We start from the raw sequence: 16403 nt of genomic DNA, 5'->3' as shown, positions 1-16403 counted from the left end.
CTGGTAATAGCAGTGGCTATTTTCTAAGTCAACTTAATTAATAGCAGGTAATGGACTTCTTCTCCAAGAACTTATTCAATCTTTTTTTAAACACAGCTATACTAACTGCACTAACCACATCCTCTGGCAACAAATTCCAGAGTTTAATTGTGCGTTGAGTGAAAAAGAACTTTCTCCGATTAGTTTTAAATGTGCCCCATGCTAACTTCATGGAGTGCCCCCTAGCCTTTCTATTATCTGAAAGACTAAATAACCGATTCACATCTACCCATTCTAGACCTCTCATGATTTTAAACACCTCTATCATATCCCCCCTCAGCCATCTCTTCTCCAAGCTGAAAAGTCCTAACCTCTTTAGTCTTTCCTCATAGGGGAGCTGTTCCATTCCCCTTATCATTTTGGTAGCCCTTCTCTGTACCTTCTCCATCGCAATTATATCTTTTTTGAGATGCGGCGACCAGAATTGTACACAGTATTCAAGGTGCGGTCTCACCATGGAGCAATACAGAGGCATTATGATATTTTCATTTTATTCACCATTCCCTTTCTAATAATTCCCAAAATTCTGTTTGCTTTTTTGACTGCTGCAGAACACTGAACCGACGATTTCAATGTGTTATCCACTATGACGCCTAGATCTTTCTTGGGTGGTACCACCTAATATGGAATCTAACATTGTATAACTATACCATGGGTTATTTTTCCCTATATGCATCACCTTACACTTATCCACATTAAATTTCATCTGCCATTTGGATGCCCAATTTTCCAGTCTCACAAGGTCTTCCTGCAATTTATCACAATCTGCTTGTGATTTAACTACTCTGAACAATTTTGCATCATCTGCATATTTGATTACCTCACTTGTCGTATTTCTTTCCAGATCATTTATAAATATATTGAAAAGTAAGGGTCCCAATACAGATCCCTGAGGCACTCCACTGTCCACTCCCCTCCACTAAGAACATTGTCCATTTAATCCTACTCTGTTTCCTGTCTTTTAGCCAGTTTGTAATCCACGAAAGGACATCGCCACCTATCCCATGACTTTTTACTTTTCCTAGAAGCCTCTCATGAGGAACTTTGTCAAACGCCTTCTGAAAATCCAAATATACTATATCTACCGGTTCCCCTTTATCCACATGTTTATTATTTATTATTTATTTATTTATTTAGATAGTTTTATATACCGACAACCGTTCGCACATCGTGTCGGTTTACATGTAACTTACAACCAAAGTAAATATAGGCAGAGCCTTTACAAAAAACAGTAGAACAGTAAACGTGGTAACAGATAATTAACAAATATGTTTAGACATTATAATTAAGCCGCCGTTTCTTTTGTTTCATTGCCTTTTCTAGTTCTCTTCAGTTACACTGTCCTATACCTCTGACTAGCCTAGCCTCCAAGTTAACTACCCTTGTTATATGTAACTTCCGCGTCTAGTGAATTGTTCTTGTTTAAGTTATACCCTTTGTTACATGTAAACCGATCTGATATGAAATTTTTTCATGAAGGTCGGTATAGAAAAGTGTTAAATAAATAAATAGATAAATTAAAAATGGGGATTGAGACTAGGAGAGACAAAGGAGGGAGGGAGGGAGGGAGGGGGGGGGGGTCATTGTTACCCCTCCAGGGAACAAGGGGGAAGGTTATATACAGGAATTTTGGTGAGAAACATTTGTTATGTACAGGGTATATACATGGTTATATACAATTCTTTATATACAGAGTAAGGTCAAGAGAGGAGGGCTATAGGGGGCAAGAGTTAGTGCTGGTTATTAACTCCTTCAAAAAAAGTGAAGCAGATTTGTGAGGCAAGACTTGCCCTGGGTAAAGCCATGCTGACTTTGTTCCATTAGTAACTTTCAAACCAGCGAGCGGGTGCATTGGGAACATGCATCTTGGTGCATGCTCAGGCCCATGGTGGTTTTATAACTTGTGCGCACACATGCATGCAAGTTATGAAATAGCCTGGCCACCTGCAAATCCTGATTCTACCGGATAACTCGGGTATTTTATAATGGGCACGTAGCCACGCCATTGCAGTTTCATTAGTTTGTCGACCAGTTCACCCAGTTAAGAGCTAGGTCCTCCAAACAAACCCTCCTGGTTTGATAGCCTATACTCCTCCCGTTTTTGTACAAGAAGTAAAGTTACAAGGCAGTGGACCGGGGAGCATAAGTATTTACGCGCACATTGCTTGGCCATGGCCCAAATCCCGCCCCTTTTTGAAATTGAGGGAGATGTGCGTGCGGCAGGAGATACGCGCGAATCTGGGCGGCTTTTAAAATTCAGGGGGTGCTTATGAGCCCAACTTGGTGCATGCCAGGCTTTTAAAATTCACCTTTTGGGGTGCAAATATCTTATCTAAAGCAACTTATTGTGCCTTAAGTTCTTTTATTTTTTGTCTTTTCCTCTGTAATCTTTGCCGTTTCTGCCATCCCCGACTCTCCCCAGATGATGCCTCTCTCCGGTGCTGTTGGTAGGCTGGCAGGGAATGGCACCGCCTCCCTGGAGCTGAGCGTGCCGGCTTCCTTGGCGCTCCCACTTCCAGCTGGCCTTGTCTGAACCTGGAGCCCCCCTGTACTGCAGCACAAGAGGGCTGGGTCCTAAGCTCTGGGGCCCGCTCCACCTAAGGATGGTAACTCAAACGGGCGCGCATCCGCACTCTGTTCATCAGCCCGCGTCCAGGGATGTCCATTTTCTAACATACATGTGTATAATTGCCCATGTTATAAAATAGCCTGACCGTGCGCCCTTGTGCTCACTTCTAAGTGGCTGCACGCCTACGCATGCAAATGTCGCTTCTACTGCGTAAATGGGGGCGGGGATTTTAGTAGACATGCGCGCCGAAGCCAGGTAAGGTAGAGGACTTCCCAAACCTCCCTGGTTTAATAGCCTTCGCCTTTAAAACCCCTCTTTATTTCATCCCTTACACGCCCTCCGTAGCAGAAGTAAAGTTATGCGGCGGGGACCCCGGCGCGTGCCTGTGCACGTAAGTATTTATGCGCAGATTTGAAGTTGAAATCCGGGAACGTCCATGCCCTGCCCCTTTTCAGAACTTCTCATTTGTGCGTGAGGCGGGAGATACGCGCTTACGTGGGAACTTTTTTTAAAAATCTGCTTGGCGCGCGCCGGCCCGACATATTCGCGTATCTCCTGGTTTTGGCGCGCGCTGGGCTTTTAAAATTCTCCTTAAAGTGTGGGTCAGTGGAGGGTTTGGGGTTGTTTTTTTTAATTATTTTCTGGTCTCCGTTTCCTCCCACTCTTGTCTTCTGAGTCAGTGGAAACTGGCCTCTGTTGTGAGCCTTCCTTTGCAACTAACCCAGGGTTTTTCATGTTTTAGGTCATCCTCCACCTAAAGTCATTCTTTGAGTCTTATTTAAAGGCTGTGTTGAAACTTTTTCCATTGAAGTTCCAAATATGCAAACATGAAAATATACTAGGACTATAATTAAAATTGAAGTTACCCTCTTCTCAGTTACCGTATAAGTTGACCAGATTTAAAACTGCATAAAAATACAGGAACATAGTTTAATGGTCACAGTATATTCTCTATGATCTATGCGAATAAAGAGCCCTCACATTGCATCCTGCATTCACCTTCAAAAGCAGACCAACGTGGAAGGAACTGCAGCAGTCGACCGTGAGAAGACAAGGTCATGTATGACAGCGAGGAGGAACTCAATAGCTTCAACTTCTGAATATGTCAAAAATTAAAACATGTCAGCCTTGGCCACTGATGAACCCTAGATTTTAGATTTAGGAAAAAAACTAGAGGTCTGTATTCAAACACTATTTAATCAGATAAGTAAGACTGAACCAGCTAAAAGAAAAGTAGATTTGTACCATGTTCTCTCTGCCTAGCTTGATGCTCTCTCTCCCTAGCTGCAATCAAGGTAGGTAGAGAGTAAAGTGTACAAATCTACTCTTCTTTTACCTTTCATCCCTCCAAATCACATTAAATCTTCACTGATGGTAACTGTGCTGTTCGTACGTATAACTGTGCATGTAAAACTGTCCCCCAGAACCCACTCCACCCCACAAACCTCAACCCATAAGAAGTTGCCATGCTGGGTCAGACGAAGGGTCCATCAAGCCCAGCATCCTGTTTCCAACAGAGGCCAAACCAGGCCACAAGACGCTGGCGAGTACCCAAACACCAAGAAGATCCCATGCTACTGATGTTAGGGAATGGCCTCTGCTATTACTAAGTAAACTTGATTAATAGCAGTTCCCTGTACGTACCCGGATCAGTCCAGACCGTGGATTGAGCCTCCTTTCCAGCAGATGGAGACAGACCAAAACTGAAAGGGTATCCTATATGAGGACAGAGCCTACCCTGCAGCCCTTCAGTATCTGTCTGTCCCCAGCAGGTGGATCAGCTCACCCTTCGGTCTCCTGATTTAGGCTAGTCAGCCTTCTAGGATCAAGCAAGTACTTCTTCCTCAGGGAGCTTGTTTGGATTTCTTTCTGTTAAAAAAAAAAAAAAAGGGAGTTTAACTTTATTCTGTGCAGGAGACGGTCCCTTCTCCTGGCTCTGGCCGGACTCTGGGGCTTCGCCCCTTGTGCGGAGCATAGCCTGAGTCCGTGATTGCTTCCAGGTGTGGGGACCGAGACTGGTGGTCCAGTCTTTCGTCTCCCCTCCCCCTCTGGCTGCCTAGGGAGCATAGGGCTCCATTGTTGTGCTCAGCCTGAGTTTAAAAATAATAATATTAATAATAAATAAAATACTAAATTAATTCCAAACTTTATTTTTGGACCTTACCTGGGATTTGAACTGGCAGCCAGACAGACAGGAGCAAGCAGGCTTCACTCCCCTGCCTCTGCTCCTGCCGGCGGGCTGCCAGTCAAGTCTATTTTTTAACTTTTTTCTCTTCAGCGCGCGGCTCCTCTTCCCTGAGGATGCCGCGGCCAGCAGCCTGCCTCGCTTGTGGGCAGTCCTCGTCGCGCGAGGGGCTCTGCTCAGCCTGCCTGCTGGGTGAGGAAGGCCCCTCCTCGGTAGGCCAGGCAAATTTAGCCCGGGGACTGATTCCCCAGCGCATGGCCAGGCCGTTCCCGGGTCGGCAAAGCCCGGGAACGGTGGCCATTTTGGGTTTTTCTGTAGCTCCCGATTTGGAGCTGCCTGGGGCTGGGGAGCCAGATTTTTGCGAGTTTCCCCCCGACATGAGAGTGCCACCAAGTAACCCAAGTTACTAGTACCCCCTCTTACAATGGTATTAAAAAGTTCAAATACAAGTGAGAGTGTCTCTTTCTTTCTCTTTCTCTCTCTCTTTCTCGTGCTAGCAGCAGACTTCTCAGCTTGCGATGTGAAAATGCTATTTTTTGCTATATTTATAGCAAAATGCTGAATCTTACTTAGCCAGCTGTGACTGAATATTGACCTCCTAAAATTCCAGATATTGGTGAAAAATGATTCCCCAATTTTAGATATCTGTAAGGAAGCTCGGCTTCCGGAGTAGAACGGTTTTCTATGTTTTCCATCGTCTGGCTCCAAAGTGTTCAGATCTTGCAAGGAAAGGTTTCTATAAACAATCTGGGCTCGCGTTGAGTTTACCCGAGTTGGGTGAGATGTGCACTCTGTGCTCTAGGTGAACCTTTCCGGCCCCTGTGATTGCTGGACCCAGAATTCTGTCCTGACGCTTGACAGAGAACCGTTAATAAAAAGAAATATCCGTTGTTTCACCGTACGTTTTTTCAAGGAAGTCTTTGTGAAAGGAAGAAAGAATTTAAACAGAAGTAGCTAACCGACCAAAAAAAATTAAAAAAAGAAGGCATGTGTGACTGCTCTTTTTATGTATGGGCAATAAAACAACTGCCAGGAAAGGTGTGATTAAAAAAAACAAAACTGAAGGAAGAACACCTCAGTAACTTCAGACAATTGTGCTCACTTGCCCAGTGCAACACAACGTTGTGACCTCTCACTGTGTGATGAATTGCACTTTACTAGAAACATTCTGGAACGTGTTCACCCGGAACGTTCAATAATAATCGGCTACGACGGCTGACGAAATGTGGTGAGGTTTCTTTTTCAGAATCCGGCCGTGAGGCAGATGGAGTTTGAAATACATGGTACTGTCTTTTGGGTTTCTCAGTGCGCTGCTGCAGCCAAAGGCACGCATTCGTTGATCCAGAAACGCAGTAGCCAAACTCTGGGATGCCGCACTTGGCTGAGTCCCATCCCCAGTGTACAGTATCTACAGCTTTTCACTATATGCATTACACAGGGCAGAATCAAGGATAGGGGCATGTATCTTCGACTCCCTTCTATTTATGGGGGCCCTCTTCGTCCCCATGAATACAATTACGGTCTAATACTTAGAACATAAGAAAATGCCATACTGGGTCAGACCAAGGGTCCATCAAGCCCAGCATCCTGTTTCCAACAGTGGCCAATCCAGGCCATAAGAACCTGGCAAGTACCCAAAAACTAAGTCTATTCCATGTAACCATTGCTAATGGCAGTGGCTATTCTCTAAGTGAACTTAATAGCGGGTAATGGACTTCTCCTCCAAGAACTTATCCAATCCTTTTTTAAACACAGCTATACTAACTGCACTAACCACATCCTCTGGCAACAAATTCCAGAGTTTAATTGTGCGTTGAGTAAAAAAGAACTTTCTCCGATTAGTTTTAAATGTGCCCCATGCTAACTTCATGGAGTGTCCCCTAGTCCTTCTACTATCCGAAAGAGTAAATAACCGATTCACATCTACCCGTTCTAGACCTCTCATGATTTTAAACACCTCTATCATATCCCCCCTCAGTCGTCTCTTCTCCAAGCTGAAAAGTCCTAACCTCTTTAGTCTTTCCTCATAGGGGAGTTGTTCCATTCCCCTTATCATTTTGGTAGCCCTTCTCTGTACCTTCTCCATCGCAATTATATCTTTTTTGAGATGCGGCGACCAGAATTGTACACAGTATTCAAGGTGCGGTCTCACCATGGAGCGATACAGAGGCATTATGACATTTTCCGTTTTATTCATCATTCCTTTTCTAATAATTCCCAACATTCTGTTTGCTTTTTTGACTGCCGCAGCACACTGAACCGACGATTTCAATGTGTTATCCACTATGACACCTAGATCTCTTTCTTGGGTTGTAGCACCTAATATGGAACCCAACATCGTGTAATTATAGCATGGGTTATTTTTCCCTATATGCATCACCTTGCACTTATCCACATTAAATTTCATCTGCCATTTGGATGCCCAATTTTCCAGTCTCACAAGGTCTTCCTGCAATTTATCACAATCTGCTTGTGATTTAACTACTCTGCACAATTTTGTGTCATCTGCAAATTTGATTATCTCACTCGTCGTATTTCTTTCCAGATCATTTATAAATATATTGAACAGTAAGGGTCCCAATACGGATCCCTGAGGCACTCCACTGTCCACTCCCTTCCACTGAGAAAATTGTCCATTTAATCCTACTCTCTGTTTCCTGTCTTTTAGCCAGTTTGCAATCCACAAAAGGACATCGCCACCTATCCCATGACTTTTTACTTTTCCTAGAAGCCTCTCATGAGGAACTTTGTCAAACGCCTTCTGAAAATCCAAGTATACTATATCTACTGGTTCACCTTTATCCACATGTTTATTAACTCCTTCAAAAAAGTGAAGCAGATTTGTGAGGCAAGACTTGCCCTGGGTAAAGCCATGCTGACTTTGTTCCATTAAACCATGTCTTTCTATATGTTCTGTGATTTTGATGTTTAGAACACTTTCCACTATTTTTCCTGGCACTGAAGTCAGGCTAACCGGTCTGTAGTTTCCCGGATCGCCCCTGGAGCCCTTTTTAAATATTGGGGTTACATTTGCTATCCTCCAGTCTTCAGGTACAATGGATGATTTTAATGATAAGTTACAAATTTTTACTAATAGGTCTGAAATTTCATTTTTTAGTTCCTTCAGAACTCTGGGGTGTATACCATCCGGTCCAGGTGATTTACTACTCTTCAGTTTGTCAATCAGGCCTACCACATCTTCTAGGTTCACCGTGATTTGATTCAGTCCATCTGAATCATTACCCATGAAAACCTTCTCCATTACGGGTACCTCCCCAACATCCTCTTCAGTAAACACCGAAGCAAAGAAATCATTTAATCTTTCCGCGATGGCCTTATCTTCTCTAAGTGCCCCTTTAACCCCTCAATCATCTAACGGTCCAACTGACTCCCTCACAGGCTTTCTGCTTCGGATATATATATACTTATATATATATATATATACTTAGCCTAATGTAGCTGTTTACTTCATCGTTTGAGCACAATGAGCACATCGATGCATGCCGGATTAAGGACCAGCGAGTGACTGATGAAAACTGGTTGTTGTTCACCCAGAATGTGGCACATTTTCCTCTGAGAGGGTCTGACAAGTTGGCAATCTTGCAATGATAGACAAAGGTGAATTTTACAAGCCTGTCGCGCGCCAAAACCGGGACATAATGGGAATATGTCGGCCCGGCGTTCACCGAGCAGATTTTAAAAGCCGCCCAGATATGTGCATATGTCCCGCTGCCCGCGTACCCGGTTTTTTTCCAAAAAGGGGGTGAGTTTTAAGGATGGTCTGGGTGGAGCATTAATGCTCCTGGATTTCTCAATGAAACCAGAAGCACGTGCCGGGGTCCCCTACTGCTTAACTTTACTTCTGCTATAGATGGCATGTGAGTCCTAAAACAAAAAAAAACTAGGCTAGTCAGTGGGGTTTAAAGGGTAGAGGCTAACAGGATAAAAGGGAGGCTAATTAACTAGGGAGGTAGGAAGTCCTATCCTTTACCTGGGTGTACTGGGAATGAGCTGGGGAAACTGGTAATGCATCGGTGTGCATGTCTACTAAAATCCTCCCCACTTACACGTAGAGGCAGCGTATGCATGGGTCCTTATAAAATTGCACGCACGTATCCGCGCATACAGCCTATTTTATACCATGCACGCATATACGTGCGCATGTTATAAAAGGGGTGCGTCCTTTGGAGCAAGCCTGTCTACGCATCTACACGTGTGCCCGCACGCCGGTATCAAAGTTACAGTCTATAGGGCAGATTTTATAAATCTGCGCACACGCGTACTTTTGTTCGTGCACCAGGCGCGAACAAGAGTAATAGCCTAGTGGTTAGAGCAGTGGCTATAAACCAGGAGACCAGGGTTCGAGTCCTGCTGTCGCTCCTTGTGACCTTGGGCAAGTCACTTTACCCTCCATTGCCTCAGGTACAAAAACTTAGATTGTAAGCCCTCTGGGGATAGAGAAATACCAACAGTACCTGGATGTAAACCGGTGTGATATCTCAATTGAGATCGAATGTCGGTATATAAAAATAATAAATAAATAAATAAATAAATAAATAATCAAGTTTACTTAGGGAATAGCCACTGCTATTATTGGCATCAGTAGCATGGGATCTTCTTAGTGTTTGGGTAATTGCCAGATTCTTGTGGCCTGGTTTGGCCTCTGTTGGAAACAGGATGCTGGGCTTGATGGACCCTTGGTCTGACCCAGCATGGCAATTTCTTATGTTCTTACGACCTTGCAAGACTGGAAGATTAGGCTTCCAAATGGCAGATGAAATTGAATGTGGACAAGTGCAAGGTGATGCATATAGATAAAAATAACCCATGCTGTAGTTTCATGATGTTAAGAGTTACCACCCAGGAAAAAGATCTAGACATCATAGTGGACAATACATTGAAATTATCAGCTCATTGTGCTGCGGTGGCCAAATAAGCAAATGGAATGTTAGGCATTATTAGGAAGGGAATGGCAAATAAAACAGATGCTGTGATAATGCTTCTGTATCACTCCATGGTGAGACCGCACCTTGAATATTGTGTACAATTCTGGTCGCTCCATCTCAAAATAGATATAGTTGCACTGGAGAAAGTACAGAGAAGGGCGACCAAAATGATAAAGAGCATGGAACGGCTTCCCAATGAGGAAAGGCTAAAGAGGTTAGGGCTGTTCAGCTTGGAAAAGAGACAGCTGAGGAGGGATATGATAGAGGTCTTTAAGATCATGAAAGGATTTGAATGGGTAAATGTGAATCAGTTATTTACTTTTTTGTATAATACAAGGACTAGAGGGCACTCCATGAAGTTAGCAAGTGGCACTTTTAAAACAAATCATAGACCATTCTTTTTCACTCAGTGCAGAATTAAGCTCTGGAATTCATTACCAGAGGATGTGGTTAAGGTATTTAATATAGCTGGGTTTAAAAAAGGTTTGGATAAGTTCCTGGAGAAGTCCATAAACTGCTATTAATCAATAGGGACTAGCTACTGCTTGTTGCTGACATCAGTAGCATGGGATCTATTTACATTTTGAGTACTTGCAAGTACTTGTGACTTGAATTGGCCACTGTTAGAAACAGGATACTGGACTTGACAGACCCTTGTTCTCTACCCAGTATTGTTATGCTCAGGCTTGTGAACCCTTGGGCCGACTGGAGGATGGTATACCTCGGAGGTGGATCCTCAGGTTCTCCCGTCGGGTGGCGAGGCGGATCAGAAGATGTGACCGGCTGACCCTGGCACTGGATACTGAGGTGACCGTGGAGACAAAGGATGAGTCGTGACGTCGAAGAAGCCAACTGTGTCTTCGCCACTGGAAGCCCACGGTCCCCCCGGGAGGAGCCTGTAGGGACCCGGGCCGCTGGGACTTAGGTGGACCTTTGAGAGGTCAAGGAGTCATGAGGTCGGTGCAAGGGCTAACTGGAGCTTCACCCCTGGAAGCCCGCAGTCCCCCCGGGAGGAGCCCGTAGGGACCCGGGCTGCTGGGACTTAGGTGGGCCCTTGGAGACAATGGTCCGGAGGAAGTCCAAGGTCAAGTGCCAGAGGGTCGTCACTTACCAGTCCGAGGTCACACACCAAGGGATCGCCACTTGCTAGTCCGAAGTCACACACCAGGAATCACCGCTTGCCAATCCGAAATCAGGAACCAGGAATCACTAAGATGAGACAGGAACCATGAAGCAAGGATCCAAAGCACATGAAGACTCACCGAAGCAAGCAGACTCGAACAACCTGAAGTGTTGCCAAGTCAAGGAATGAGCAGAGGAAGTCTCCTTATATACTTCCTCTGCTCTAGCTCATTGGAAACAGGTGGAGGCACTTAAAGGGACGAGGTCCCTTTAAATTCAGAAAGGAGGCGCAGCCTTGCGCCTAAAGATGGCGGCGGCCATCTTGAATTCCCGGCCCGCGGGGAAAGCCGCCCAATGCCGCAAGGAAGGAGCAGGGATAGCTCCCAAGCTTGGCGACCATCACAGGGACCCGCACCGGCGCACGGGAACGACAGGCCCCAGCTTCCCGCGACTTACCCGACGCTGCCGTGGCGGCCCACTGGTCCGGGTCAGGTAGGGGGCTGCGGCCGATGTGGCCGCGGAACACAACAAGTATGGCATATCTTATGTTCTTACGTTCAAAAGCAATATTCTGATAAGCGTACTGTGATTATATAGGACCACTTATGAGAATGGCCTAAAAAGAGGGAAAAATTAAATACAGATTTTATAAGGATATCTCTTCAGGGATTTGCTTTGCAAGCAATCAAGTGAAAGGTCCCTTTCAATCAGGTATGGTGGCTCTAGGTCCCACTGAGAAGAGGAATGCAGTCTCTCTCCCAGTTCTTGAGGACTCTGTGCTGGAGAATCAGATCACGGTCTTGTTCATCATCTGTTCCATTTTTGTGTTTTAGGCTTCCTTATATAGGGGCAGATTTTAAAAGCCCTACGCGCGCCAAGCCTATTTTACATAAGCCCAGCGATGCGCGCAAAGCCCCGGGACACATGTATGTCCCGGGGCTTGAAAAAAGGGGCGGGGGGCATGGCCAGAGGCCGCTGTAGGGCTGCTAGGCTGGGGGATCGCGCGCCAGCACTTGGCTGTTGTGAGCAACCTATGCCTGCCCAGAGGCAGGCGCAACTTGTAAAATAAAGGTATGGCGGGGTTTTAGGTAGGGCTGCGGGGCAGGTTAGGGAGGGGAAGGTGGGGGGGGTGGAAGGAAAGTTCCCTCCGAGGCCGCTCTGATTTCAGAGCGGCCTCGGAGGGAACGGGGAAAGCCATCGGGGCTCCCCTAGGGCTTGGTGCGTGCATGTTATAAAACTGGGCATACATTTGTGCATGCCGGGTTGCGCGCACAAATGTACGCCCACTCGTACGTCTTAAAATCCGGCCCATACTGTATGAAAGGGATCTTATTGGTACAGGTGCCGTCTTATTTTCTGTCCTTTGCAATTCAGCTGACACCCCAATTAGGAGATACAGCTTTTCAATCAGTTACATGCTAAAGGTTCCTACTTCTACTGATGTAAAATGTGGTTTCTTATTTCTAAGCTACAGTAGGTAGCTCCTCATTTTCCGATTTACAAAGTTTCTATATACTAAAGTGTTTTCTATAGAAATATTTCAAAGTAATATTTAAAAGCAGTTTTCTGGTATTTAGCTGTAATAGTTCAAGGCGTTTTCTTATCTCTAGGTTGCAGGGTCTAGGCAAAGGGGCCCAGTAGCTACATGTTAGAAGGTGCATGCATACATTTGCATTATTGCTGCTTGCTAGTAGGGCAGGTCTAAGAGACAGAAGCAATTCCCAGTTGCTCCTGCCCCCTGGGGTCTCCATATCAAAATGATGCTGGCTGGTGCCATTTTGAGATGGAGATTTGACAAGGTAGGAATGTCTGGGATCACTCCTGCCTCTTAGACTTCCAGATAAGGGAATGGGGACAGGAGTTGATCTTGTAGACTCTGAGGGGGGAGGGGCACTGTGGGATGCTTTGGCAGTGGTGATGACCGAGGGAAAGAGGGTGGGTAGAGCTGAAATTTTGTTTTCTGGTGGGGGGGGGGGGGTAAAGTGTTTTTTTTTCTTCTTTGTTTTATTTTAAATAGATTAAATTAGGCAAATCGCAAATGAATTTTATAAAATGAAAAAGAAAATAATGAAACAAAAAATGAAATGTACAAATGTTCAGTGCTTACCCCCACTGAATTCTCATGAACATAATGCAAGACCAATTGATTATTGATCATATACTTTTATGACTTTGGGACTAGGATAGAAATACATTTTTTTCATAAATATGTTCACATATCTTGAGACAACTTTAGTTTTACTTTTTATTTTATTTCTCCTGGGAATTTCAATGTTATAACCAAAAAAATAATCAGTGGGAAAATGACTTTGTTATAACACACAGGAGAAAAATAAGTGGAAAAGTCATTTTTCCACTGATAATTTTTTTGTTGTAATATTTGAAATTCCCAGGATAAATGAAGTCAAAACTGAAAATGAAGGTCCCAACCATCTTTAAGTAAGTGAGCTGCGCTCTGCCGTGAGGAAGATCCCCTGTTCAGTCCCTGCATTGGGTCTTCCACTGCCTGCGTGGGCTGGGGCATGGACCCACCCCCAACCCAGGACTGTCACTTATGGCACTGGACACCAACCCTGGCTCCAATTGCCCTGAAACTACAAAGGTGCCAGGTAAAAAAAAAAAAAAAGTAACTATGAAGAGAAAACAGAAAAAAAAAAAATCTAGAGTTTGAGATTCGGAGAAAGAGTCAAATTATCTAACCCAGGCTCAAATGCTTCCCAGAGTCCTTCAGCTTTCAAAAAATGTAAGAGATGCACCAATATATTATGGTTCTGCTATATTAATTCAATGCTACTGACTGCACTGGGGACAGGGACTCAGTTTCTAGCCACTGTCCTTGATATACTAAATGTAAGAAATCAGTATCCCCCCTGCTCCTCGCCAACATAAACACAGTTGCATCCACAATTAGGAAACTCTCCGAATATTCCCAGTCAAGCACAGGCCATATGTAGTCCTTTCAGTGTATGTCACTACCTGCCCCGCACCTGGGGATGTCATGAAGCCGTTCCTTGGATGGTACCTGGTTATGTGCTGATGGTATAACAAAGCATTTCACCACACGGACACATAAACACTCCAGATCTGTGCTGAAAACCTGCTAGCAGTGGCTCAGGTTGTACTATCCCCATGCTGCCATCCCCGCCGCCACATGTGCACTCAACACCTGGCCTCACCCAGCTCCTTTCTCTCATTTGCTTTGTCTATATGCCCTCTTCCCACCTCCTCCTCCCTTCCCCCAGCTTCTCTCCTCCCTTCTCCTTCTGTCCATTTCATCCCTTCTCTCCCCCCCTCCCACCAGCCTCCTTGTATTTCTTTTCCTCCTCTCGACAGTGGGAGTAGCTCTTCATCCCTGCCCACCGGGAAGGGGTTGCCCCAGGGCACAGTGGCTCCCCCTCAGTGTAGCCTGCAAGCACGGGGGAGGGGGGGGGTAAATACCCCATGCCACAGCAGTAGCCACCTCCCCTGCTTGCATAGCTGTTGAGGCCGCTCGCAGTTCCTGAGCTTGTAAGAGAGATTCTTGTGAGGCTGCGTACATAGCTGTGCTCGGGTTTTTTGGAGTTTTTTTTAATTTTCTTTATCCATTTTATAAATTTATAAACACGAGCACATGTTGCATTGTTAAATTGAATTCTGTGCTCTTGTCTTTTTTTTCTGCAGAGATTTAAATTACAACAGTCTAGATGAATTTCCATCTGCCATTAGGACACTAACAAACCTAAAAGAATTGTAAGTATTAACATATTTACTGATTGAGATGGGTTTCTTTTTCGCCGAGCACTTGGAAGGTTAAATTTCCAGTGTCCCTGAAACAAACTTGGCGGAACTGTACAAGTATTCGGGCTATTCAAAGATTTTCAGTTACAGCATAAGTCACACTCTACAGTTAAAAATGAATGAAAAAATTAAAAATATAAATTGAGGGTGATTTTTCAAAGGTATTTCCACAGGTAAAACTGTGCTTTTACCCGCAGAAGTGGTCTGTTATAATAATATTGCCTGTCCAAAATGTCAGGATATAAAAGCAATTTTTTACCCGGCCTGAGCGTAGGTGTTCTCCGGGGCAAGGCTTTGTAGGGGTTTGCAGTTCTGTGTGGCTACGTCTGGTGGGATAATTCTCAAACCGAATTGAAAGCACACAAGTTTGCTTTGAAAATTGTTGCAACGTATGGGCTTTTTTTTTTTGTTTGTTTGTTTTTTTCATCTGTGTGGGCAGTTACAAAATGACTCCCACGAGGGCAATTTTTTTTTTAAAGATAAAACAGGGCTTTTAAAGAATTGCCCTCCCTGTGTGTGGTTAATCTCGCGAGCGTTAGCGCTCACTGCACGCAGAACTTCATCCACCGAGAGGAAAGATGTTCTCGTGGGTGGGAGAAGGGGTTTTGCACTTACGGACATCCTTTTAAGAATTTTAAAAGGTAGGTTCGTAATTTTTCTCAGAAAACAAATCTCCCACACACATTAGCAGGCGTAAGCGAGGGCAGGTAATTTTCCTAGGTAAATTTCAAAGTGAAGGTACACGCTTAATTTCACTTAAAAAAAAAAAATAACATATAGTCCGTGGTAATTAGATATCAATGCAGTTACAAAATTGCCCCCTTATACGTATATAAAAGTCACCTTGGCGATTCCCTCGCACAAGGTCACCTGATATTCGGGGCTAAAGATGGATTGCTGCCTTGACAATCCAAACCAGTGTCTTGTGTGTGATGATAGACCTTCATCTTCTCAAAAAATGAGTCCTATCTATTAGGGATGTGCAATCGTTTTTTCCAGAATTAGGCAATGTCAACGATATTGCCCAATTCGGAATGGTTTGGGAGAACCAAAAAAACGAAGCCTGATACGAAATTTTTACCCGAAGCACATCATTCCTAGTCACAGATGCCGTTTTTTTTTTTTTTTGTTTCTTTTCAGGGGGTTCCACAGCAATAACATCAAGTCCATACCCGAAGAGGCATTTGTTGGCAATCCATCACTTATAACCATGTAAGTGTCCCGCGTAGAAAAATAGAATATGGCAACAGGCGAGGACCATTGGACCCATCCTGTCTGTCCAGTCCCTGGTGTGATGCCATAGATCTCTGGTTTTCCTCTCACCTCTTCACAACTAGGGATTCTCAATGATTCTCCCAGGCTTTTGTGAATTCCTTTTACTGTATTTGCCTCATCTACCTCTACTGGGAGGCTGTTCCATGCAGATTGAGAAATAGCTAAAAGATTTGATAAATCAAAATAGACCTCAAGGTTTTTACATAATATTTTTAACACACAGTTTTGGATTCTTTGATTTTTTTTTGTGTGTGTGCAGTATACCAAGACGTCTGTTTGTTGTGCTCAAAATGCATATTTCTGATGGGGTACCATTAAAAAAAAAAAGAATTAAAAGAAAATTGTAGATAATTTTCAAATGACCTCAGAAATTTCAGATTGAAATTTGCTGTAATGAACAACCAGGGCCTTAATAGGTTGCAATTCCTTTTTCAAAGACCAACAAGAAAAGCTACCGTAGCACGTGAGCTTCTGAGACCTCATGAATCGC

At 44.3% G+C, this 16403-nt stretch overlaps 1 protein-coding gene across 1 annotated transcript in view; it reads left to right on the top strand.

Moving 5' to 3' along the window:
• LGR5 (leucine rich repeat containing G protein-coupled receptor 5) overlaps positions 1-16403 on the top strand; it is a 206500-nt gene that overhangs the window by 139455 nt on the left and 50642 nt on the right. Inside the window, exons 7-8 of the mRNA XM_029597180.1 lie at positions 14522-14590; positions 15779-15850. Coding sequence (XP_029453040.1) covers positions 14522-14590; positions 15779-15850 — 141 coding nt within the window. The remainder of the gene's footprint in view (positions 1-14521; positions 14591-15778; positions 15851-16403) is intronic.

The sequence above is a fragment of the Rhinatrema bivittatum genome, chromosome 4 (genome assembly GCF_901001135.1).
Source record: "Rhinatrema bivittatum chromosome 4, aRhiBiv1.1, whole genome shotgun sequence".
Taxonomy (NCBI): Eukaryota; Metazoa; Chordata; class Amphibia; order Gymnophiona; family Rhinatrematidae; genus Rhinatrema; species Rhinatrema bivittatum.
Note: the sequence above shows the minus strand (reverse complement) of the source record. Positions and strands in the feature narration are given on the sequence as shown.